General features: G+C 33.0%; 1 protein-coding gene across 7 annotated transcripts; it reads left to right on the top strand.

The window, feature by feature from the left end:
- Positions 1–778: 778 nt before the first annotated feature.
- LOC126682600 (ENHANCER OF AG-4 protein 2-like) lies at positions 779–18,436 on the top strand. Of its 7 annotated transcripts, none has more exons than XM_050378330.2 (14): positions 779–1,285; positions 1,975–2,051; positions 3,046–5,088; positions 5,194–5,707; positions 7,108–7,216; positions 7,319–7,431; positions 7,515–7,702; positions 8,812–9,472; positions 9,609–9,633; positions 9,715–10,098; positions 11,576–11,671; positions 11,785–11,878; positions 12,950–13,157; positions 18,114–18,436. In XM_050378330.2, the coding sequence occupies exons 1-12, from the start codon at positions 1,175–1,177 to the stop codon at positions 11,853–11,855; spliced, it is 4,392 nt and encodes a 1,463-aa protein (XP_050234287.1). In that variant the 5' UTR covers positions 779–1,174; the 3' UTR covers positions 11,856–11,878; positions 12,950–13,157; positions 18,114–18,436. The 7 variants fall into 7 exon arrangements, with proteins under 7 accessions (XP_050234287.1, XP_050234288.1, XP_050234286.1 ...); XM_050378331.2 differs by having other exon boundaries at positions 780–1,285; positions 3,046–3,314; positions 3,426–5,088; positions 9,609–10,098; XM_050378329.2 differs by having other exon boundaries at positions 780–1,285; positions 9,609–10,098; positions 12,950–13,135.
- Positions 18,437–25,311: the final 6,875 nt, after the last annotated feature.

Below are 25,311 nucleotides of genomic sequence, written 5' to 3'. Positions count from 1 at the left end.
CTTATTCACGGCCCTTCTAGACGAAAAATACCCCTGGCGCCGTCATTGCTTAAAAAATATTGACGGCGCCAGGTCAGCAAAATTAAAAATTAAAATAAAATAAAACACCCAAAACACCCCTATTTTTATTTAATCAAATTAAAATACAAAATCAAAACCAAACTACTAATTTAAACTCAAACCAACCGCCAACCCGAACCACCCACCGCCGGTCGTCTTCTCCGGCGGCATTCTGTTCTTGAAGAACAAATCTGAATTTGTTCTTCAAGAACAGGGAAAACTCCAGATGAATTTTCCCAAGAGAAGACGAGCTGAGAAGACGACCGGACGCGGTGGGTGGTTTGGATCGGCGGGTGATTTGGATTTGAATGAGTGGTATTTGGTTTGGTTAAATAAAAATAAGGGTGTTTTGGGTGTTCTATTTTTTTTTTAAATTTTTGTTGACGTGTCAGCTGATGTGGCGTCGTTATTTTTTTTTTGAAAATGACACGTCGGGGGTATTTTTGTCTAAAATGGCCGTGGATGCACTCAATAGTGCATGGGGTTTATTGTTGGTTTTTAAAGTAGAGGGGGTTTTTTCTTAGTAAAGTCAAATTAGAGGGGTCACATTTGATTTTTAGTCACACTTTTTTTTAATGTAATTTATTAATTTTGAACGGAAAACGTTCAACTGTTCATGGATTTTTGCTATCTTTTGCCAAAAGATCTCTTAAAAATAATGACCAAAATACCTCTCAAAATAATAACAATGACCAAATAGTCCCTGAAACCCAAATCGCTTGCTTCCCCACCACCACGCCCAAAACCAAAAAAAAAAAAACCCTCTCTCCCCTTCTCGCAAAATCTACTTTCTCGCGTATTTCGACCGCCTCAATACTCTCTCCAAACCAAACCAAACCAAACAAAACCTCTCCTCATACTCATAATTCTCCCAATGCAAAACCCCTCTCCCATAATCTTATTCTCCTATGATCTAATTTTCCCGTCGCCGGAACCCTAACCGGCTCTTAGCCGCCGGCTCAATCTCCGGCGAGGTTTATTCGAGCATTTATTTTCGCCAATTCCTCTTCTATTCGATTTGATTCTCCTTTTATAGGTGTTTCGATTCTTTATCTCGCATTGTTAGGGTTTTATTTTGTTTTGATTGCTGTACGATTAGTATATAGCGACGCCTATGGCTCCGGGGCGTAAAAGAGGAGCGAACAAGGCGAAGGCGAAGAGCCAGTTGAAGCTCGGCGATCTCGTTCTTGCTAAAGTTAAAGGATTCCCTGCTTGGCCTGCTAAGGTTTTTTTTCCTGTTTTCTTTTTTCAATTTCTCTTCAGTTGGTTAGTTTTTTTTTTTGAGTTTAATGACTCTGCATTTGTTTTATTACTATGTTTTGATCTGTCTTGTGAACTTTAGATTACGCTGACACTAATTTTAGATTGCTTATATGTCCATAGCTTTAAGTCGCGGTATGCAGGTTCTTGATACGTTAGGCGCAGGCTTTAATTTGTCTTGGTCCTGCAATCTGTCAGATGGTTTTAAAGTTGCAATTTCATTATGACATTCTCTTAAGGCGTGGAAGTAATAAGTTCTGTACTGTTTGTTTAAAATTTTCTGTTCCAGTGATAACATTTGTTGAACATATGGGAGTAAATAACATCCATTTTGTGGTCTGATGCTAATTAATCTCTTTTTAGTTGAGGCGGTTCTCTATCTTTGTGATCATTGTTTCTTTTCGGTTGCTTGTCTCTGTTTTTATTTTTCACTAGCGTTTACTTCTGTTTACCAGTATCTTGCTCTAGTTTTAGTAATTAGTTTGCTGTGTGGTTTGTGGGTTGAGTTCAACATTTACTTATTGATATATATTGGGATTAGACCATCAGTTTTCAGCTGAGCTTTTGGGTACTTTGGTGAACTTTATACCTTTTCTGTCGAAGTTGCTAGTTTCTGAGCTTGATCATGTTGGCCATTTTTTGTTAAATTCTCAGGTCAGCAGTCCTGAAGATTGGGAAAAAGCCCCTGACCCTAAGAAATACTTTGTTCAGTTTTTTGGAACTGAAGAAATGTGAGTTCTTTTCACATTATGTCAAAAAATGTGGTTTTGATTGCTGAAGGCTTGTTTCGTGATTATCTTATTGTCTCATATTTGATTTAGCAACTTTTTCGTGTTTGCTTATTTCAGTTATCATCTTTACATAGACGTTCTGGCAAATTATCAAGTTTATTGCTGCAGTTAATTGTTGCAAATTTCTCTTCCAAGAGTTTGTGCTAAAATGTTTCTATGGACTAATTTTATTTAATAAAGAGATTAATGGTTTCATTTTAATTTTGCATAAGTCAATGCAGATATATTTGTATGGTATCAGAAAGAACCTTATTCCTTACAAGAAAGTCAAAGAACATAATCCCTAAAATAATTGCAATAATGCAAAATAACAAATTCTGACATTTTGTGTATCATATGCGTTCCTGCAATTCCTAGCAGGCAGGCAGATCCATATCGTTTTTTCTATTGATATTAGTGGTGGTGGACATATCTAGTATTTCTTTTAGGCAGAGGGCTGCTTCTTTTGTTTCTTCGATATTTTCTCTATATTGGATTGCTAAGAAGAGTATGCATCAGGATTTTGAAGAGAATTTATGATGTCCAGAATGAACGAGCCCATAATACTTGTTAACTAAAAGTTATAATGTCTCTGTTCAATGAAGAAGCTAGTCAGTCAACTGACTTTCCTTAGAAGGTTTTTTCTTGTGGTAATATTTGCTTTAAGACTCAGTTGCATTATGTAATATATACTACAGTATGTTCATTCAATTCCGTTCATTTTGAGTTCTTTTACCCAATACCTATTTTGCGAGCTCTCTCTATTGTTATTATCTCTACCTCCTGATATAATTTTGATGTTGCAAACATGAAACTTTTAATATCAAACATGAGGGTGTATGTTAGTTTGATCCTTTTAATTTACCTGATTGGGGAGTGCGCTCTTTATTTATCTGGTTCATTACCACTTGATATGTAACTAAATGTCTTTTTTAATTTTCTTCTTCTTCTGCAGAGCTTTTGTTGCTCCTGTTGATATACAGGTATTTACAAGTGAATTAATGAAAAAATTGTCAGCTCGATGTGAAGGTAAGACCAAGCGTTTTGCACGAGCTGTTGAGGAAATATCTACAGCATTTCAAGAGTTGCACAAGAATAAATCAAGTGGTGCAAATGGTTGTGAGGCTCCATCGGTTGATGGCATAGATGAAGATGAAATAGAGGTTGAAGTAAATGATGATGCGGGTCCAGAAGGACCAAAGGGTAAAACATGTGATGAAGAAGGTAATTTGAGTTCTAAGTTAAAGCATTGTTCACATAAGAAAAGTCAAGTAGACTATGAAGATATTAAGGCTACCTTATCTTCTGATGCTAATAATGATAATACATCCCCAGCTATGTCTGCTGACAAGAAAATTAAAATTTCAAGTGTTGAACATCCTGTGGTATCATCTACAACCTGTTTGGCTGATTCTTATGTAAAGGATGAAATCTCTGGGGGTGTAGCTGAAGATATTAATTGCAGAAATAACCTTGGGAATAGTGAGAAAGCATTGATAAATGGTCAAAGGTCTAAGACTGTGACCACTGAAGTAAGGAGGAAACCTGAAGGCTCTGGTGGCTATTTTCTGTCTAAAAATTGCAAGACGTTGAAAGATGAAGGAAAAAATGCTTCCGGTGGTAATGCGACTGATTCCGGATTCAGAATTGGAAAACAAGCAAAAGATACTGTAGAAGCCAAAAAAGGTCTTAGGTCCCCGGGCAATCTGCAAGAAGATGTGTCTGACCATGCAGTTGAGATTTTTGACAAGAAAAAGAGGGACCAGTCTTTGGTTACTATAACTGAAACTTCACATCCTGCTAAAAAATTGAAACATGTAGGTATAGGGGGTGATGCTTCTGAGGATTCTCCGAGCTCCAAAATTATTGATGACAAAGCTTTCAAACAGTCTACTTCACATGGGAAAAGAGAAATTCTTTTGGCATTAGAAGCTCAAACAGGAAAAGAGAAATCTGATGGTTCTGCTCAGTTGGAAAAACGTAAATTTAACCTCCCTTCCCCAACAAGGAAACGTAATTCTGATGTTTCTACCCAAATAGGTAAAGCTAAACCTGGGGATTTTACACCGGTAATGAAGGTTAAATCCGATGCATCTGTCCAAACAAATAAAGTTAATTTTGATGCTTCTGTGGAAGTAGGTATTTCTAAATCTGATGTTACTGCTCAATCAGGAAGACTTAAGTCCAATGTTTCTAGTGATGAAGCAGTGCTTCCAGTGTCGAAACGCCGTAGGCGTGCCTTGGAGGCTATGTCCGACTCTGCTACCCTTAATACTGATGATAAAACTGATAAAGGTTCTGTACAGTTGAAGAATGACTCTGCTCCTAATAATACTAAGGTCGCAATGAATCAACTTCCCAAAAGAAGGAGAGCTGTTTGCCTTTATGATGACGACGATGAAGATGAGGAGCCCAAAACACCAGTTCATGGACGATCTACCAAACCTGTTATGGCATCTGCAACTGCTTCCAATATCAGTGAATCTCACACCCTAAGTTCTGTTAATGAACATCGTCGAAGCTCTATTGACATTAATCCAAGTATTGAGAAATCTACCAGATTTGAGCATATTAGTTTGAAGGATTCATCTTCACAATTCAATGACACCTCTCCTAGCCGATTGAAAATTGATAAGAAGCCTGAAAATCTTTCGTCTATTAAATCTTTGAAATCAGAAGCTGAGCAGTTACCATCCAAGGATGCTAAATCAACACTGACTTCACCAAAGAGCTCTCCTCATTCATTTCCTGTCACCAAATTATCTGCTGAACAGCACAAAGGCGCAAAAAATTTAGTTAAAGCTTCTATAGGAAGTAGTCAGAAGAGGGCCCAGTTAAGCTCTAGTAAGGTTTCAAGTCTGGGGTTTGATAATGCCGATGCTACTCAAAATTCTGTGGCAAGTCAAAGAAATAGACCAGGTATTTCTGGAGAAAGAATCAAAACTACTTCAAAAGTGCGGATGAATGACCCTGCTGTTTTAGCAGAAGCTTTGACAGAGTATAATCCTTTGCCTGGTGAATTGCTTGTATTAGTGTGATTTTACCATTTACGTTTTATCGTTTTTTGGTAAGTGACTGTGTGCTATGCTCTTGCTAATTACAGACTGGAAGTTGGTGCAGAAGAAAGGGGCAGTTTGTTGGGTGAATCCAAGACTCCAGATTCAGTTATGTCCATGAAGCATCTTATTGCAGCTGCTCAAGCAAAGAGGAGAGAAGCTCATACACAACCTTTTTCTTTTGGGAATCTTAGTTCTTTCTTATCTATTACTGATCCTCAGAGAACTAGTCTCAGCCCTGAATCAGTCCAGCCTTTTTTATCTGGCACCAGCTCCATGTCACATGGTGATTTACAGGGTTTCCATCATAGCACAAATTTAGTTTCTCCATCTGCTCAATGTCGTCAATTAGGCAGTCAGGTGGATGCTGAAGAAATTGAGGAACGAAGAGTTAGTTCTGGGCATATGGCTGCTGGAGGGTCACTGAGCGGTGGCACTGAAGCTGCTGTTGCTCGGGATGCTTTTGAAGGGATGATTGAGACTTTATCAAGGACGAAAGAAAGCATTGGACGTGCAACTCGCCTAGCCATCGACTGTGCCAAATACGGCATTGCCAGTGAGGTAGGTTAAATGCATACAACCATTCATAATAAACTGGGATTCATTAAATTATCGTGCATAAGAATAATTGTTAGTTTTTGTTTGCCTGTATTGAGGCATAGCCTAACTGGTAGAATTTTATACCCTTCAATGTTGAGGCTGTATTTGATTTCTTCTTGTGCTAATTTATGCAGAAAAGAGGTTGAGCTTTTTCGATTTTAACCTATTGTTTTGCTCTCTATTTTGTAGACTGCTGTTATTGCTGTCCGATTTATATCTTTTCATTTATCAGACCCGGATATTTTAGGATAATGTCTAAATTTAAACTAGATGTGCTGCTAAGGTGGTAGTCGTACAGTAAACTTTTGAGTGAAATTTCAACAAAATTTTGTTCTCTTCACAGCAGTTCATAATTTAGTATTCATTCTTTTCATTATTTAATTTCATGGATGACTTTGGGAATATCAACAACTCAGTCTTATTTCAATTTCATATTGTATGTGCTGAAAACTTCATTCGTGGGATCTCCCTTACATTTAATTGATGATGAAAATAAAAAACACGGTCCCTTGTTAATTTTCAGATAGGTAACATAGGCTAGGGTTCATAATAGTTGCTTGTGTTCACATGTCCCAGTAGAATCTTTTTGACTCCAATTCTCGTTATCCAGGCTGGGTGGTTGAATGCTGCTCATAGAGTTTCTCTCTCTATAGGTTGCTATTACTGACTTCTGTTTTCTACTACTGTTGAATGCCAGAATTTTATTCTGCGGGAGTAACTGGGACATTTTTGATGGCTTGCTTTTCTATTTGTTTAGCTGTTAGCAAGACTTTTTTTTAAGATGTTCTTATATCATAGTAGTCTTGCAGATATCAAAGCTTCAGAGTCTGGGATGCCTGTATGTCAAACCGATGAAAGTGCAGCTTAAAATTAAAAATTATTAAATTTTTAGTAAAAATTCATTTCATGATATTCCACTTTCCCATTCTCTAGAGTTCATGCTCTTATACCTTTTATGAAAAGTTCATATCATGACACATTTTGTCAAATCATCTACATCACATTTTTCTATAATTTATTGGCACACCTTTATCACTGTTTTCTAACTTCCTAATGTATCATAGCAATTCAGATCTGCATACGGTGTTTGGTGCTTTATTTTGTCTTATTTGTTAATCTATTCACCTAGGTTGTTAGTGATTTGTTGTGCCTAATACAGTAATTAAGTTTTAAGTGGTTTAATTGAGTTTGCATATCTGTGTAAAAATTATGTACAATTTGACAGATGGTTACCTTAAATCGATGTTCTAGTTTAAATTTGGCAATTCATGAAGGGTAATTAGAGTCTTAGAGATACGGAAGGAAATTTACTTGCTTTTGTATCTTGTTAAGAGACTTGACTAAGTAAAATCGATGTGCAGGTTGTGGAACTTCTGATCCGAAAATTGGAAAGTGAGCCCAGTTTCCATCGTAAAGTAGACCTTTTCTTTCTTGTTGATTCGATTACCCAGTGCTCACATAATCAAAAAGGTTGCTATCTTATGACTAATGATATTGTTTTTCCAGATTTTACGTCTCCTAATTAGCATGACTTGATGTTTTTTGTATATCTTGTTTGTTTTATGTCTTCAGGGATTGCTGGGGCTTCATATGTTCCGACAGTTCAGGCTGCATTGCCACGTCTTCTGGGTGCTGCTGCTCCTCCAGGCTCTGGCGCTCGCGAAAACCGTCGTCAGTGTCTCAAGGCAAATGTTTTTTTCATTATATATATATGTGAAGTCCTGTGTCCGTTGTAGTTGCACTACTAAAGATCCATTGTTCTTGCCAGGTTTTACGTTTATGGCTTGAGAGAAAAATTTTACCTGAACCTGTTTTGAAGCGGTACATGGATGACATTGGAGTCCCAAATGAAGATTCGTCTGCTGGGTTTTCCCTTAGACGTCCATCTAGAGCTGAACGAGCTGTGGATGATCCTATCAGAGAAATGGAAGGCATGCTTGTTGACGAGTATGGAAGGTCTGTGTTTCTCTTACTGCATTCCTGTTCTGTTCTTTAATTATCTTACTACAATGTGGTATTTTATTTTGGGACAATGATGCTTTATCACTTTAGCGGTCATGAATGCTTTTGTGCCGGTCCCAAATTCTTGTATAGAATTGAAATTAATTTGTTGTTCTTTTGCTGGTTCTCTGATCTTGTTGTGCATCATAACATCTTGTGCATCAGCATTGAACACGTGTATTAACATTGAACTCTATCTATGTATACGTGCACAATGTCAAGGCATATAGTATATGATAGAAAGCCTCTGCGTCCATAGTTATTGATACAATTATATCTTAGAAGAATGAGTTGCCCATTGTTAGTGAAAGTGAAGGAAAATTGCAATAGCCTTGCATGTCTTTATGACATTTTTATGACATGATCTAAGTTGTAATAGGGAGTATTATATCAGTGCATATAGAGGAGGATCATGCAAGGTTTTCTTTTTACTATTTTCTATAGTGTTATTTGTTCTATAAAATATTAGTCAAATTTACGGGTTTGTTGAACTTGTAAACTATAGAAAGGGAATGAATCGCCTTCCAACTGTTAGTAGTTCAGCTATATAGTATTGTTTATTAAAATAAAATGGAATATGGCTGTGTTTGTTGGGGAGACATAGGTGGTCAATTTTTTCAAGGGTAGATTTTGTCCTTTTTCCTTTTGTTTTCAGGAGGAATTGTCAACTCGTGATTTCACAAAAGGGAACAAATGGTTAATATTAGTAAATCTAATGTTTAAACCGTGACATGATCTATTGAGTTGCATAGTAAAAATTTATAACTGGGAATCTATCAGGTGACTTGAGCTGATGTACTGCTATCAAGCAAAGTTCTGGTTGTCTTAAAATGCGTTTGTGAGAACATCGTTTGGAGGGTTTATATTGTTACTCTATTTCCAATTTTTGTTTGGTTCTCTGGTTATGAACATTGTCCTATCAGTATTTGGTATTGCACTGTAGTTAAAGTTTTGTTTTAGAAGTTATCTGAAATTAACTAATTTATGCTGCAACATTTTTGGGGGCCCATATTGTAGTGGTTAACTTTCTGATATTCTTATAATGGCCTTTTTTTTCCTTCCAGTAATGCTACATTCCAGTTGCCTGGATTTATATATTCCAATGTATTTCAAGATGAAGACGAGGAAGATGATCTTCCTTTCAGTTCATTGAAGGAAGATGCTGATGTTTCCTCACCAGCTGAACCAATCTGCTTATTAGGAGAGTCAGAGAGATCTAGTATTACAGCTAATGATCGGCGTCATTGTATCTTAGAGGATGTCGATGGTGAGCTTGAGATGGAAGACGTGTCTGGACACCAGAAGGATGAAAGACATTTGGTAACTGTTTGTTCATTTGAAGTTGATGGCCAACAGAATTCCTCTGATAGAGTAAAGGAGCCTGTAGTCACCGATTCTGTTGAGCTGCCTCCTCTGCCAGAGGGCTCTCCTCCACTGCCTCCTGATTCTCCTCCTCCACCTCCACCTTTACCTCCCTCACCCCCACCTCCGCTCCCAACATCTCCATCACTACCGCCGCCGCCTCCACCTCTTCCATCACAGCCACCTCCTCCTTCTCATGTACCTCCTTCAGGCCCTCAGCAGTCATTGATTCCTCAAGTACCCTTGCCAAATCAACCTTCCTTGGTGACTCAACAAATTATACCATCTGCTTCTTCTGTACAGTCCTCATCACATGTGGCTTATCGACCAACTGTGCCTAACGAGTATTGCAGTGCACCAAGTGTATGATTCTTGTTTTTTTTTGTTTCAATTAACTTTTTGTGGTCGATATTCTTTTCTTCTTCTTTCTTGTTGCTTCCTCCACGCTCGCATATGTCAGTTGTGTTTGTGCTGACCTATAGTTTTTATTGTGTTGCAGGGTAACCAACTGGCTCAAATTTCTGGTAATACTCGTCTAAACCATGCTGATGCTGTTGCAAAAAGTGAATTGTTTCCTCAACAGTTGCCTTGCTTCACACCTGCAGTAGTCACTCGAGAACCTTCAGGATACAATCCTCCAAGGCCATTGGAGTATGGACATAATGACCTCTATTTGAAGCACCAAGCTTCGCAACAAAACCCACATTTTCAACCGGCTATTGCACCTTATGCGCAAAGACCTGCACATTCAAGCCTGCCACAAACTGTGCCTGGTCATTTTTCTTTTCCAAATCCTCAAATACAGCAGCATCCTCAGCATTCATATCCTCGTCCATACTCATTGCCTTCCCATCCTGATGGACGAAGGCGATTTATTGGTGATGAACAATATATGATGCCCGCAAGTGAATTTAACCCAGACAATCAGCACGGCACATGGATGAATGGAAGACCTCCTTCACATTCTGGTCCAGCTTTCAGTCAGGAAGGTATGCAGTATGCGCTTGCTATACTTTGTTACTCTGAGAGTAACCTTGTTTCTGATCCTTAATTTCTATCAAATTATCTTTTTTCTTTCTATCAAAGTTAAATTCATTAAATTTTTATTTTTCTTTCATCTGATTATTTAATTTCTATGCTTGAAGCTGGATAGGCACTGAGGAGAGTTTATCAAATTTCTGTTGTTATTATTGTTGAACTGCTTGCGTATTCTATTTATATGCTCACCTGGTGTGGCGGAGTGCTGTGTTTTGATGTCGTCAATATCTCAATGGAGGTGTCTAACACGATGATTGTTGTAATGTACTTCTGTAGATATGTGACAACCTAAAAGAACTGTTAGTGCAATTATCTATTGCTTAGGGGAAATGAAATCCATGTAATGCACAATGCCATTTTTTTTCTCATAGGTAATTTATGTCATGATTTTTTACTGTGTTACAAATCCTTATGATTTTCTTTCTCATTGTTTATGATTAATTCTCTTGATCCATATTCCTTAGTAGGATATAGTATCAGGTTTTTAGAAGTTTTTCTCCTAAACATTGCAAGTGGAGGTAACCAGTTGAACTGCTTTCCATGCCATTACTTAATAAACCATTTCCACTGGTAATTGTGACCTGTAGCATCCTTAAAGGATCATGTCCAGGATGACTTTAGAAAGCTTAGAAAAGCTTAAAAAGGTTGACTAAAATATGTTTGCTCATTGTCATTTCTTGTTCCTCTAAATTCTGAAGTTCTCTAATGCTTGAGAGGTTAAATTTGAAGTGATTTAGCATTCCTTTGAGTTTAGCAGGATTTTGCGGATTTTATATCATACGCATATTCATGTACTATATGTGCTAAGCTTAAACTATATGTCTCTTTATTTATATGTCCTCATCTTCATCTGCATCCTGGAATGTTGGCAAAGTTGGTTCAGAAATGCCTTTTCTTTTTCTCTTATTTTATACTCCCTCCGTCCCATAAAGATAGAAAAAGTAGCTACTTTTTTTGTCCCAAAAAGATAGAAAAAGTAGTGTTAGTTAACTATAAAATTATTAAAATACCCTCATATCAACATTAATTGATTTAAAGTTTCAATATATGCTTTTGATGCATCTAAAATTCTATTAGCTAATATTTACATAGTGACTTTGGGTTTTGTGAATCACTAATTTATTATGATTTACTTCAAGAAATTAAAAGGACAATTTAGAAAAATTATCACAAATTACCTATAATTAACTACTTTCTTAATTTTTGTGAAAGAGCTATTTTTTCTATCTTTATGGGACGGAGGGAGTATGATTGAAGGGGTAATACTTTATTAGTTTTATGTCTTCTACGTGCTATTTTTTGGAGGCCTCTTTATTCTCCTCATTATGATCCTTATATTTTCTGTTCTGGACTTTTTTTTTTAATTTTGTTTTTCTTTTAAATTTGCTTTGTCTTATACAGTTAAATTATGTTTTTTTCCCTTGGCAGGTTACTTCCGGCCACCCTTTGAAAGACCGCCTGCTAATAATATTGGTTTCCAGCTCTCTAATTCTAACAATTTACCTGCTTTAGCTCCAATTCCAGGTTAGCTTGTGCAGTTGAAAATTACCTTATTTTTCTACACTGTAACTTATGTATTATGCAAGTAGTTGAACTCTAATATGATTAAAGATGTAATTGTTTTTGTATTCCATCAGGTCATGGTGTTTCACATGTGTTGCCATGTAGACCGGACATGTCTGCTGTTAATTGCTGGAGACCGGTTTGAGATCTAGTCTAAAGCTTTTATGAGTATGTTTCTCTTTTACTGGTCATATTTCTGCCTTTTTGTCCTATTGACCTTCTGGAAATGGTTGGTTCTTCTAAGTTTTTGGATTCCATCTTCACTCTGAGATGGTTACTCCTAATTTGCAATGCTTGTAATGATAATGGAGTTGATATAGGGTTCTGGATTCAGAAAAAAGGGCATTAGTAATAGGATTTTAAGCTTGTGAACTTAGAGGAACCTTTAGAACTTCTGAAATATGATTGGTTCTTGTAAGCTTTTGGACTTCATCTTCACTTTGAGATGGTAACTCTGAATGTTTGATGGCTGTAACTATAATGAAGCTGATATAGGGTTCTGGATTCAGAAAAAAAACCACTAGTAAATAGTAATAGGATTCTGGAAATGTTACTTAGTGCAGTGCTACTTGGGGGGACATGTGAATTAGTTCATGTAAGTACATTTCATCTATTTTTTATGTTTGCAGCGACATTTTTAGCTGACATTTAACTGATATTACTAATTTTGTATGTTGTATTGCTACTCCGTGGAAAATTTCAGTATGAAATAAAATGCTTTATGGTCTGAACATGTCCCTAAAAAAATTGAACATGCTTATATGCTTTTTATATTCAAAAAATCAGTATTTTAAAATAATGATAAAATATTGCACTAATGTAATGCTCTGCTGCTATCCATGTACTTAATAACTTTCATGTCTCATCATCATGGAACATGGGCGCTATGATATTATAATTTTGGTGGTGCAAGGAAAATGAATAAGCTGTAACATGGTGTTAATAGATGGCAAAATATTCTGTCATTTCTCATAAAGCTACTACTGTCAAAGGCAAACTGGCCATTTGTAACAGAAGAAATCATTTGATGGAATTAAACGTTTATGATTAGTGAATTAAATGAAATCTTTTGTTTTGGATATGCTATGACTTCAGAATTTATTAGTTAAAAGTTCTGGCTTCTCTTACGAATGGTTTTGGAACACTAAGATACAGTTCCATCTCTTTCTTTCTATTTGCGTTTATTTAACTGTAATGTTTGTCTGATGAATTATCAGTTTTCATGTCTTGATTTCTCAGTGTTGTGAGCGGGGAAAACAATTTGTGAACATCACATTTTAGTATAACTCAAAAAGAAAGGTTCCACTTCTGAACAAGATTCACCTGGCGTGTGAAAGCAGCTAATAGACCTTGTGGAGGCTACTGGAAGGACTGTATATTGTAAAATTCTCTGACAAATATATGCGGGAACATTTTCGTCACAATGTAGGCTCATGTTTCTCACTTGGTTAGTATATCGTTTTCTCAACTTCTGTAATTACCCTCAGAGTACTTACTATAGGATCATATTTTGTTTAGTGACATATAACAGCATTAACTTATTGTTCATTTTTGGGGATTATAGTCGATATATATTTGATAGCATTTGCGCCAATAATCTTTGGTGGCATGCAGTGATTTTCTTTAATGGTTTAAGTTCCTTGTGAAGAAATTTAATGCTTAAAAATTTGATCCGTTGACTGTTATGAATGCATCTGTTTTTTTGAAAATTATAATGATGCCCTGAAGTTTTCTGAAGTTAATCAGTCCAACCCCCACAAACCTATGATACTCCCCTCACTAGTATTCCATTTCTTTATGGTCTTTATTTTTTAATAGATTTAGCAGCTAGAAGAGACAAATAGTAGAGTGGGAGTAACCATCTACAGTCAATAACATTCTATATAAGCATGATGATTCTAATTGTTCTATTTAGAGTATCGGAAGAATTCCGTTTCTCTTTGTTCTCAAATTTCAATGTTAAAAAGGAAAAACAATGGCGGTGATGATAGCAAGAAGAGTAAAGGATGACAATGGTAACAATATTGTCAAGTATGAAAAGGAAACACGACAGAAATTGATCGGGATTGACTAACGAGAAGCATTCTGAACATGAAACTAGATGCTTCGGGAAACTCTGGTTAAGAGAAGGCCTGGATGGAAAGGAAATGATTAGTGACTTCGCTAAATCCATCTCTTTTCCTTTTTAAGCATCACTTAACATTTATGGTGTAGACTTCTGTTTGTACTTTTTATGACTTAGCTGCTAATTTTGGAAATCAGCTGGTTCAAAACCAAAGGTTGTATAATTGTGGCCTATATGCTGGTTTAAATAAAATGTTGCGTGTGTGGTTGTTTGTTTGAAAAGAAAAGAAGCCACAGCGATCCTGATGAAAACTATTGCAACTTATTGGGATTTAATAGAGGCAGACAATTTAATATTTGAAGAAATGTTCATATCATTTCAATGTAAAAAGGGTAATTCTTTTTTCCTATACAATGGAAGTTGCCTTTACTTTTCTCAATGGACGGACAAAATATTAATTTGTGACTGGACAAAATCAAAAGTGAGGGACTATTGATATGGTTCTAAAAAAGCAGGGATGGTCTAGTGAATTCTGTTAAACCTAAAATTGAGGCACTATTGGTAGGTGTAACCCCCTTGTTTTTATTACTGAAACTATGAACTTTAGCACTCGGTGCTTGTGATTGGTCATGTATTTCAGTTCTTTTAAGCTGGCTTTCAATTAGTCTTTGTTTGCTTTTAATTTTTAATATTACATCATTTTTTAAGTTGGTAGGCATTTAATGGTGTGCCTGGAATGTGCTTGGAATGTGCTTATGAGTTGAGCATATATTTTTTGTTGGCACATAGAGCAGACCAGAACAGAACAATTTTGTCATGCTTATTATTATCTTATGCCTTTTTTGTGCTTGGCAATTTTTGTGTTTTTCAATCTTGAAGGTCATATTCATGAAGAGTTCATTTATTTATCTTTTTGGTGTTTGAGAAGGTTTAAGTTGTTTGAAGGAAAGGTATAGTAGAATTTTTCTGGATATCAAAATTATCCCTAACAAATGGTAGTGGAATAGAGCTTGGTTCATAGCTTTTTTTGGAGCAAATATGTGAGTTTTTATTTTTATGTTAAGGTTTTAGTATTATTTGGATAATTTAAATGTTTTAGATCCCACTACTGGAGGGTCTTTCCAGTTTCTAAGCCTATGAAAACGGCCTTCCCTTGATGCTCATATTCCGGTTTTACTTGTCATTATGGTTTTGGTGAAACAAATTCATGAAAATGCTGATTGCTCTCTCTATACGTAGTTCTCTAGCCTTTCCAAATTAGGTTTTTGTTCTCCAGTAGAACCTCTCGCATTATCCCTTTCAGTGATTGGCTCTCCTCGCCCATTTGGCTACTCTTTCTGCTGAAAAATTGATAGTTTCAGCACTCTAGTCAAGTTAATGCTGCAGCATATTTTTTATAGCCTAATCTAGTTTCTTGTTTCTGTCTTCAGTCTATGTTGTACGGAAATGGAAATGGAAACTGACACGAAAATTGAAACGACGGAACATATATTTCAAAATATAAGAGACAAAAATATGGAGGAAACATGTAAATTAGTAATAATATAGGGATATATTTATAAATATCAAATTTATTAAATTTTATATGCATCAATGTAGTTATAAAAAAGCACATATACAAAAAATTTATTATAAATTTATAAAAATTAATAAAATATTTCATTTAAATATAATCAAAATATAAGTCCATGATAAAAAATAACTAGGATCATAGATATTGTATTTCACAAAAGAACTGTTGTTTGTGCATTGTGGGTAACATGTACAATAGGATGTCTGTAACTAATTTTTCTTTTTCAATTTCATAAGCAAACAAACATTCCTTTGAACATTGTAAAGTTTCTTATGTGTATGAACAGACATTCCTTCGAACACTGTAATGTATCTGAACAGAAAATCTGTTTTTCCATTCTGAGTTTGCTTTTTTTATCTGTAAAAAATGATTCTGCATTGTGTCAAATCACATGTGAAGTTGTATTTTCATTCTTATGTGCATGTCATCTAAAGATAGTGGAACCATAAGCTTTACAAGGTTTAAACTCTAGGATCAAACTATGCATATTTGTTTGGCATGTCAATTACCATACGAAGATAATATATGTCATGAACTTAGCTTGTCCATAACCTGAATAGTTTGTTTGAAGTGTACCTTATGTCATGAAGTAGCAAGAAAGCTCAGGTCTTTGGTTTTGCAATAATTTTAAACAGTAGCATCAATTTCCTAGTTAAATTGGGAACTTTCTAACTTAATATGAAGTTTGTTTAATATTGAAATTACATGTAAAAGAAAGGTCCATTCAGTTTGAAGTTCTTAAATTTCATTGGTTTTAAGCTAAATGTTTGAAATATGTTTACTTCTTTGAGCTTGTAATCGTTTACATACTTTTTTGGTTGAACATATTTCCTTTTTTCGCCTTTTTGATTAGTAATTATGCATTAGGTATTGCTATATGTGTGAATTTACATCATTATCTTCTCCTAATGTGTTGCAAAACTTAATTAATTCAAAAAGGGAAGAGTGGACTGGCTAACATACTCTGTTCTTATATTTCTTTTGGTTGATTAGAGTAGGTATATCGTAAGTATTAAATTCCATTTTATATCTGAACCTTTAAATGATATTTTGCTTCACAATGTTGATACAAATTGAATTTCACATCTATGTTGCTTTTTATGTCGGATGAATCCATTGTTTTATTGGCATTTTTAACATTTTACCAGAGTTTAATATATGATCTCCTACATGAATATGTACATTTGAATAAAAATTGGTGGCACAGGATATATACAGCTTTGTTTATTGTTCAGCGGTGTATACATAAGGTTCATTAAAATTATTAGTATCATCCGTATTTCAGATTTTCCGCTTAGTTGAGTAATTAAGTTAAATATATCAAGAATTGTCATTCCTCCAGTCTCTGAGAACCGACATGGCGACTTCTGAACAACCAGTAACAGTAGTATGCGTTTCATTGGGTGGCCTAAAGTTCTGGTAACAGCGTTCATCTCTTTTTTCTGATTTGATTCTTTACTTCTTTTAGTTTCTGGTTTGACATAAAAAAATCATGCATACTAAGGGAACACCTCTCTTTGTTAGATTAGAAGCCTTTATAATGTGAAAGTTGAATAATTAATTTGTCCCGTGTTATTATTACGACATATTTTACTATGTTTTCGTCAAATAATATACACTGGATATACAGCTAATGCAATTTATAAACATCTTATAATCACTGTTCATGAAGATTTAATCACTAAAGTGCTGCTGGTTATTGTTGAACTTCTGGGAAACGCTGAGCCACCTCTCAAGTTTTCACATCCAAATTATGGGTTCGAAAAGCAAAACATTTTATATGCATCGGATGATTTTAAACCGTTTTCTTCAAATCATATTTCTAGAGTGGATGTCAATTTCACTATGTTTTTTTTAAGTAGTTTATTTGGTTTATGTCATCAACATGGCTTCTGTTATGATCTGATTGTCTTGTTGCTGATATCAAGTGCGAGCCAGGTGTGAGTGTGTATTTGATTTTCTTTGACTGGGTGTTTAGTTGGATGTCTTAACTGATTATTTGTGTAGTTGTCATTGCTATTGGCATGTAACATGTCATGAGTTTATCCATGTACTGCTAGTTGAATAAGATATGATATGATTATCGGTAAATGGTTCCTTAGGTTACTCGTTGTATATCCTACTGGATGTAAGAATTTAAAATTTCTTTATATTATTGAAAAGTGCCAGTATTGGTTGCATTTTTGTTTATAGTTTTGGTTGCATTTTTGTTTATAGTTTGACATGCTGATTCAGTACACAAAGTTTTAGCTGTTATTTGCAAGCTAGTAGTGAAGATACTAAAGAGAGCCAGCCACAGATTTCAGGTTGGCTCATTGTTCTTAGTTTGATTCTCAGACTAGATCGTCTTAGCTGTTATGATCCCTCGTAGAATTATTTAAGCTCATAAGATTTTTGTTATACTCTGCCTGGGGAAGGATAAAATTGCCACTAATTTAGGGAATTTTTCTCGAAATTTGGAGAAAGGAAGCAACAATTTTAATAATGTATATCTTTTATACTAAGGACATACTGAAGAGATAACAGATTATAGAGGATAATGAAAAAGAAAATAAGTGTTACTAAAAAGCCAATTTATCAAAACTATTGCTGAAGGTAATTCGACCACATAGTCTGGACTTAGATAAGTAATACTGCCTAGATTTGATTGTTATTGCTATTCAATGTGAAGTAAATTTGTACAGGGTTGTGTGATTGATTAATGAGACACCAGCTCATTTAAGATATTGAATCGTGATGATAACTGCAAGCTCTTTCCGTTGCAGGTCTGGGCAGGACTATACAAAAATTGCTGGGTCATTCGTGGTGTTAATTGTGGTAAAAGTGAAGAATAAGATATTATCTGGCGTACAATTCGTCTCCAAAATGTTGAGGTAAATTTTAGCTATGGATTCACAAGCCAAAAGATGCTCATAGTTTTGTATTTAGTGTATAGATATTAGCTTATCTGCAAGAATTTTTAAAAGAAAGTGGTTAGTTTTACAACTCCAATTTTTTTTTTCAAGTTATGCCAACTAATTAACAAAGCAAGTTTCTTTGTGAATATTTTAAATTACATTTATTACATTCTATATTATATTTCACTCAATTATAATAGGCTTTAGTTTTATTAGTGTCTGCAAGAAGCATGCAAGGGCATACCTATGCTTTCCATGTACAAATTGATGTTTTTTGTCGTTAGAATTACCCGTCTTACTGATTGCAGAGTTTTAACTCCTTTTGTTGATTTAATATCTAAAAGAGGAGCTGGTAAATTGTAAGTACTAAATTTAAACCTATACTGAGGTCAAAAATTTAAACTTGTAGTTTCACCGATTAATTTAAATCCAATCGAGTTATTTTTTTTGATCATGATCATAAATCTAAGGGCATGCTTGGTTGGAGTAAAATAGATTAGGAAAGTATAACTGCTTAAAATGTAGTAATTTTGTTTGTTGGTTTTATTTTATGATAATCTGAGCTTGTTGAAGCATCATTCTTGTTGTTAGAGGTACATTCTTTGAAATCTTTGCAACTTACCAGACATCTAAAGCTTCAATAAGGCTTCTATTTTCAAATTGGAAGGCATAATCTTCGAGTGTGTCGGAACAATCAAGTTTAAGCTCCACTTGACTCTAAAATTTGAATCTCAAAATTCATCTCGGATTCTATGAATTTGACTTCGAACTAGGTGGCATAATTAAAATTTGAGTTTGACTTGGGTTCTGATTATTTTAGTAATATCTAATAATTAAATTTAGTGTAAAACTATAAATATTGATGATGATAATAAATAATATTAAGAGAATTAATTAAAATTTGATTAGACTTGTGATTTTAGTATGTTTGAAATGGGAACTGGTTTAGATTAATGTCTTATGATGGCCGTAGTGAAGAATCACTTGCAGCTTATCTAAACCTTAAAGGTTGAAGCATTTGTTTTTTTTGTACTCCCGTTTTTTAAAATTTTATGCAATGATGAAATTATGCAAGAGTTGTCAAAAAACTACATACTAATTAATCAGATTCCTGTTATCAAAAACATAATTATTTTCCAATGACTGATTAGTTTTAACCGTATAAAATTGAAATTTTGAACTTTTTATTCAAAATTGAAATGATCTAATTTTTATAAAGATTTAAAATACTTTAAGCTTGTTAAAGTAATTGATTTGATTTGTTTTTAGTGTTTTAGTTCAATTTATTATTAAAACTGAATTAAATTTTTATTCTTAAAATAAATTGATACTAGGCAATTTTATACGTATTATTTCAATCACTTTTATTTTATTTTTATATGCTTGAAGCACATTTTATGTGAAATATGATAATCTTGTTCTCTTGGTATAGATATTTTGATGAGAATATTGTAATAATATGTAAATTATGTTTATTACGTCATGTATCATCGACACCATGGACTACACCAGAAGAAAATTTCAAGAATTAGACAAATTGTTGGGAAAAATGACTCGAGAATTTTCAGAATTTTATCTTAATAGAAAGGTAAGAGAAACATATAGAGACGAAGAACTTCATGCAATCTGGCTTTCAATTGAAGAGCAGAATCGCAAAACATCACGAGCATTAGTTTATTCTATTTTTTTTATATAAATTTGTACATTGTGTTCTATTGTGAGATAAAACTGTTTGAAGGTGTTTAATTTTTTTTTTAATTTTTATATCAACGTTGTTCATTTATTCTTCATTAATATTTTTAATATTTACAAAGTTCAATGTATACATTTACGCATTCGAATCTTTGCATTATGATCACTTGTTGTCCACTCATTTGGTCATATTGATCTAAGGATAATTTTCTAGATCTTTTAATTCCAATTTGTTTGCATAATTTTGTAAAATCACTATTTTGTTCAAATTTATATTTTTTTTAGTTTCAATTGTATTCTCAATTAAACCTTTTGATTACTTTTTCAAGCATCAAATTGATTTTTTTAATACTTTACATTTTAATAAATATCTTAAATAGTTCTTAATGTTATAATTAAAACAAAAAAACACCATATTTCCTAAAATAATAATTTTTTATTTAATATAAAACAATTGCGAAACCCTTTCGTCTTTCTCATGAGCCAGGTTTAGACAAATCATGTCTGGTTCGTCTTCTTTAGTGGAAGAGGAAGACGAATTGTTCGTCTTCCTCCGAAGAAGACGAACCATGTCAGATCTGGTTCATCACTAGATCTGATCTGCTTTATCTTCATGGGTTCATCACGAGAAAGATGAACATGTTTCAATTAATTTAATTTTTAAAATAATTAAAAAATTAATTTTATATTGAAAAAATATTATTTAATTTTTTAAATTATTTAATGATAAATATTTTCAGTGGGTAGGATGGCGGCGACGAGGTCGTTCAATTGTCGGAATTATACAAAAAATAAATATCATTAATTATTATTAATTATTACATTTTTTGTTAATTACTTATAAACGATATATTAAAAAATTTATTTAAATTTTAATTAAATTAATTTTGCAAAATCAAGGCGGCATGGTCGTGGATATGAATTTTTATAACATAATAATATTTATTTGTATTAAATAAAAAATTTATTAAGTTTTATAATTTTTGAGAAGGAGAGTTTTTTGTTTGAAATATAATATTAAAAGTTATTTAGAAACCCTCTTGAAATAAAAGAACTAAAAGTGGACTTCGCGGCTACTATTTGAGCCATCCAATTGCACATTCATTTAACAAATTAAATACCAATATGTGGATAATTTGTTAAACGAAAGGTAGCAATAATGAATAATAAATATAAAATAGTAAAAAATAAAAAATAAAAAAATTACTTACAGTTGGTAGCGGCTAACGTGCTATAAATATTACCTTGATTTTGTAGGAAAGCAAAAATTGAAATGTCAAGATCATCTAAAGCAACAATCACATAATAGAATACATGATTATTTAAATTAGGTTTAATTACTTAAAAAAACCCCACCTTGTAATATTTTTTCGTTTATACCATGACGTAGGAAAAAGTTCATTTGTACCCTTTTTTTGATTTTTTGTTTTCAACTCTACCCTAAAGCACTAAATTGAACTTTTTATATCTAGAAAAAGCTTAAAATAATCCTTCATTTTTTAACTTATTTGTATTTTTTCAAATAGAAAAAAGATGATATAACCCTTCTATTTAATTATTTTTAATATTTTCATCCTTTAATTAATTAAATTGTCAAAAAATAAAATTTTGGGGTACAGTTGAAAACGAAAAATCAAAAAAAGGGTACAAATGAACTTTTTCCTAGATCAGGGTATAAACGAAAAATTGTTTTAAGGTGGGTTTTTTTTTAAGTAATTAGGCCTTTAAATTAAGAACAATAATAAAATTAATTCGATCTTACCTGACAGTAGCGGTGTCCAATGAGGTAGTCGAGGAAGGATGTGAGCTAGATGAGCCATTTGAGAAGCCCCTCTCGCATAAGTAAACGTGATAAAGAAAACTCGCCATATGTGATATAAATACCAATAAAGGTGCAATAAACATCCAATTGAAGATGAAATTTTTCTTAAAAAATGACTAAAAAATTCACAAAGTATACAAAAAATATATTATTTTAAAATTAAATAGAACTCATAAAACACGAAAAAAAGCCACTCAAACATCAATTATTTTCTTCTTAGTAATTACGTGAAAGACTTGATCTCCAATTCTCATTTCCATGGATGAGATCCAAATAGAACGAAAGATTGCTAATATTATAATTGTGATTAAGCATTAACAAAGATTTTTTTTAGAAAATTTAATATACGTTAAAGTATAAAACATAGATCTAAATCTTTTTTTCAAGTAAAAAGATGTCAATTTGATAATTGAGGGTGTAGTTGAAAAAGAAAGGTTTAGATTTAGATAAAATTAATGATTTTACAAAGTTAAGATGCAAACGAATTAAAGTTAAAAGGTGAAGTATTTTTTTTAGCTTATATTAATCGATTAAATTTGTTGTTCAATATAAGTATGGTGACCAAATACTTTTGATTAAAAAGCTTGTTTTCAGTGTTGCTCTGGATGAAACAAATGAAGTTTTGACCTTAACGGGCAAAGACTAATTTTTACTTATTGTTAAAATAATTGTATATAAATTTTACATAGGATTTTAGTTGTTTGGAACTATTACTGCTTTATAATTTTTTTTTAATAATTGAGAAGAGAGAGTACTTGTGGAAGGATTTGAACACACGACCTAGCATTTTGCTGTTTAGCGCTTATGCCATTTTGAATTATAGCTCATCAGTATAAATTTTTAAATTAATTTTTGTTATGTGAGTTTAGTTATTGTGAAGTCGATTTGGTTATTATAATGAAGTGATTTAAATTTTAGAAAAGAATTTATTTATAAAGTTATTGGTTATATATCAGTATCATTATCCATTTCTCCGATTTTTAACCCTTGAATATCTAAATTATGAATACCGCTTATAGTTGCTTAAGTTTTTTTTTTTAACCAAAGATATGGTTTAATTCGTTGATGAAAATTCGACTGCAAGAGTCTTAAATTCAAACATAATAATTGAGTTAGATATTACAGAATATTATAGTTATTTGACTATCAAATGTGTCATCCAACATAAAACTCTACAAAACTATATCTAAATATAAATCTACCTATAGTGGACATAATCTATAAATTTAAAAATTGCACCAAGAAATAATAAAAATAGCAAATCTATTCTAAACCGTAAAATTGATTTGTAAATTAATCTTTTAAAGGAGATGTAAGAAAACTCAAGTTTCGGCAACACACTTATTCCAATTAATTTTTATACAAAATACCACCAAGTGATTTCAAGATCGCGAAATATTAAAGTAAAATATCTTATATAGCTCTCAATTCTAAAGAAAGAAACCCATAAACGGTAGGTAAAATCAAAAAGGCAAAAATAACTAGTAATATTAATATATGGTAAAATACTATTTATTTAGTGCAAGGTTAGAGAAATGTGATGGTGGGTTTGGCCAAATTTATCTCCCTTTGATGGCACTGAGTTTAGGGTTTGAAAGGAGAGGGGTTAGTTTGAGAGAGAAGATATAGTTTAGTATTTTTTTTTTCAAAGGCTAAAACTTTCATTAATAATAATAATTTTTTTATAAATGAACCGTTTTTCAACAATCTGAAAAAACTATTCTAAAATAATGATGAGTGCTGTAAATACAGCTGTAAATACAGTCATCTGTTAAGGCTTTTCTACCATAAAAAGATTACCCAAATACATATAAGATTCAAATATTGAACTACGATCTTGAAACCGCTCGATCCAAAAACTTCAAACTTTTCAAGGCTCATCTCCAATATAGATCCCGAAAGTTATCTAATTAAGGTAAGAAGAACCATCATAGAAAAATTATTAAAAATAACTCAATTTTTTTAAAAGACTTCTTTTTGAGTTTGAGATCTAAATCTAATCAAGAAATATTTTAAACTTCTTAACTGGATTGAAAATCCTTCAAAACAACACAAGAAAAAGAGAGATAACTCTCTCATTAGATTTGGAAAAAAATCAATAGATGAAGATGGCATAGGTTTTCCGAACACCACTATATCTAGAATTTTTCAAACATCTAAAAAAAGAGTGTCCTCCATGTGAAATTTTATTAGAAAAGGATGGTAAATATTGTGAGGATGAAGGAGGTGGTTTTCCGGCCATGAGGCCGAAACCACCTCCTCAAAACTATGAGATTAGTTTTGTGGGTTTTAGAGAGATGGGAGAGAGTTTAATTTTAGAGAGAGGTGGTTTGAAAGCTACTGAATAGCAGTTAGCATAGATATAGTTTAGTAAACTGTGTACTTTTATATATGTTCCGTAGATGTATTCTTGCGGAAACGTTATGCAATAACTTATGTAATGTAAAATTGGGTTAATTACTTATAAAATTATAATGTTTGTATCAAATTTTAAAAATAATATGATTTTAAAATATGTCAATCTCAGACACCATCTTTCATTTCTTTTCAATTTTATCATAAACATATTTTTTTGGTGAAATTTTACAGACTTAGACACCCGATGGGTCTTTCATGTGTCATGCCACGTCAGAAAAAATGCCATTAAAAATTGCCGATGTTAATTTAAAAAGAAATAAAAGACGGTGTTTGTGATTGACACGTTTTAAAGTTTATGCTATTAAAATTTGGTGCAAAGATTATAATTTTATATGTAATTAACTCAATAAAATTTATACAAATAATTCTATTAACTCAGATATCGTCTCTCAGATGAGAGACAATTCAGTCTCAGTCAGAGACGAACTCAGTTCGTCACTGAGTTCATCTCTACTGAGAATTTGCTGGCGGTGGGTGGTGTTTTGGGCGGTTATTTATGGGTTCGGCAGTGGTTGATGGATTTTTGGAGTTGGTTGATGGAGGTGGAGGGATAGTGGTGGTGGAGGATGAAGAAGATGGGTTTTAGATTAATTAGGGTTAAATATTTAATTAGATTAAGTTAATTAGAGTTAATTAGAGTTAATTATTTCAAATGTAAAATCCCACTCTCTAATTAAAGTGACACATCAGAATAGGGGTGTATTTGAACCGGTTTTGCCAAGTTCAGGATAAAAGTGATACGGTTTTTTTAATTTGGACGTTTTTGATATTTTGTGCCAAATTTGAAAGTAAAGTGATCCTTCGTTTCAAAATGAAATATAGCAATAGTTTAGGTTCCTCTGATGTCTATTATCCACCCACATATGTGAGATAGTTTTACACCATCATATTATTAGAGTAAGTATTTATTACTTACAACTAATATTCAATATACAAATTTATGTGTAACCTCTTTATGTTAAGTGAATTTTAGTTTTCTTATGATTGCTAAAAATAATTCTGATGTTTAATGTCTTAATTTAGTGTATAAATAAATTGTATTTTTCTCTCTTAATCATTAGTAGGAGGCTTGCATGTTTGCTTTAAAATGACAATTTTTAGTTTGTTTAAGGACAAGCAAATGTATTAGAAGAT

Source organism: Mercurialis annua, linkage group LG5 (assembly GCF_937616625.2).
Source record: "Mercurialis annua linkage group LG5, ddMerAnnu1.2, whole genome shotgun sequence".
Taxonomy (NCBI): Eukaryota; Viridiplantae; Streptophyta; class Magnoliopsida; order Malpighiales; family Euphorbiaceae; genus Mercurialis; species Mercurialis annua.
This window is presented reverse-complemented; position numbering and strand designations above follow the sequence as displayed.

Bases quoted from the DNA above. Each gene is read 5' to 3' on its own strand.
- LOC126682600 (XM_050378329.2), top strand. From the start codon at position 1,175: ATGGCTCCGGGGCGTAAAAGAGGAGCGAACAAGGCGAAGGCGAAGAGC. The intron at 7,217-7,318 runs GTTGCTATCTTA...TTATGTCTTCAG, and splicing joins GTGCTCACATAATCAAAAAG to GGATTGCTGGGGCTTCATAT. The intron at 9,473-9,608 runs GTATGATTCTTG...ATTGTGTTGCAG, and splicing joins AGTATTGCAGTGCACCAAGT to GGTAACCAACTGGCTCAAAT.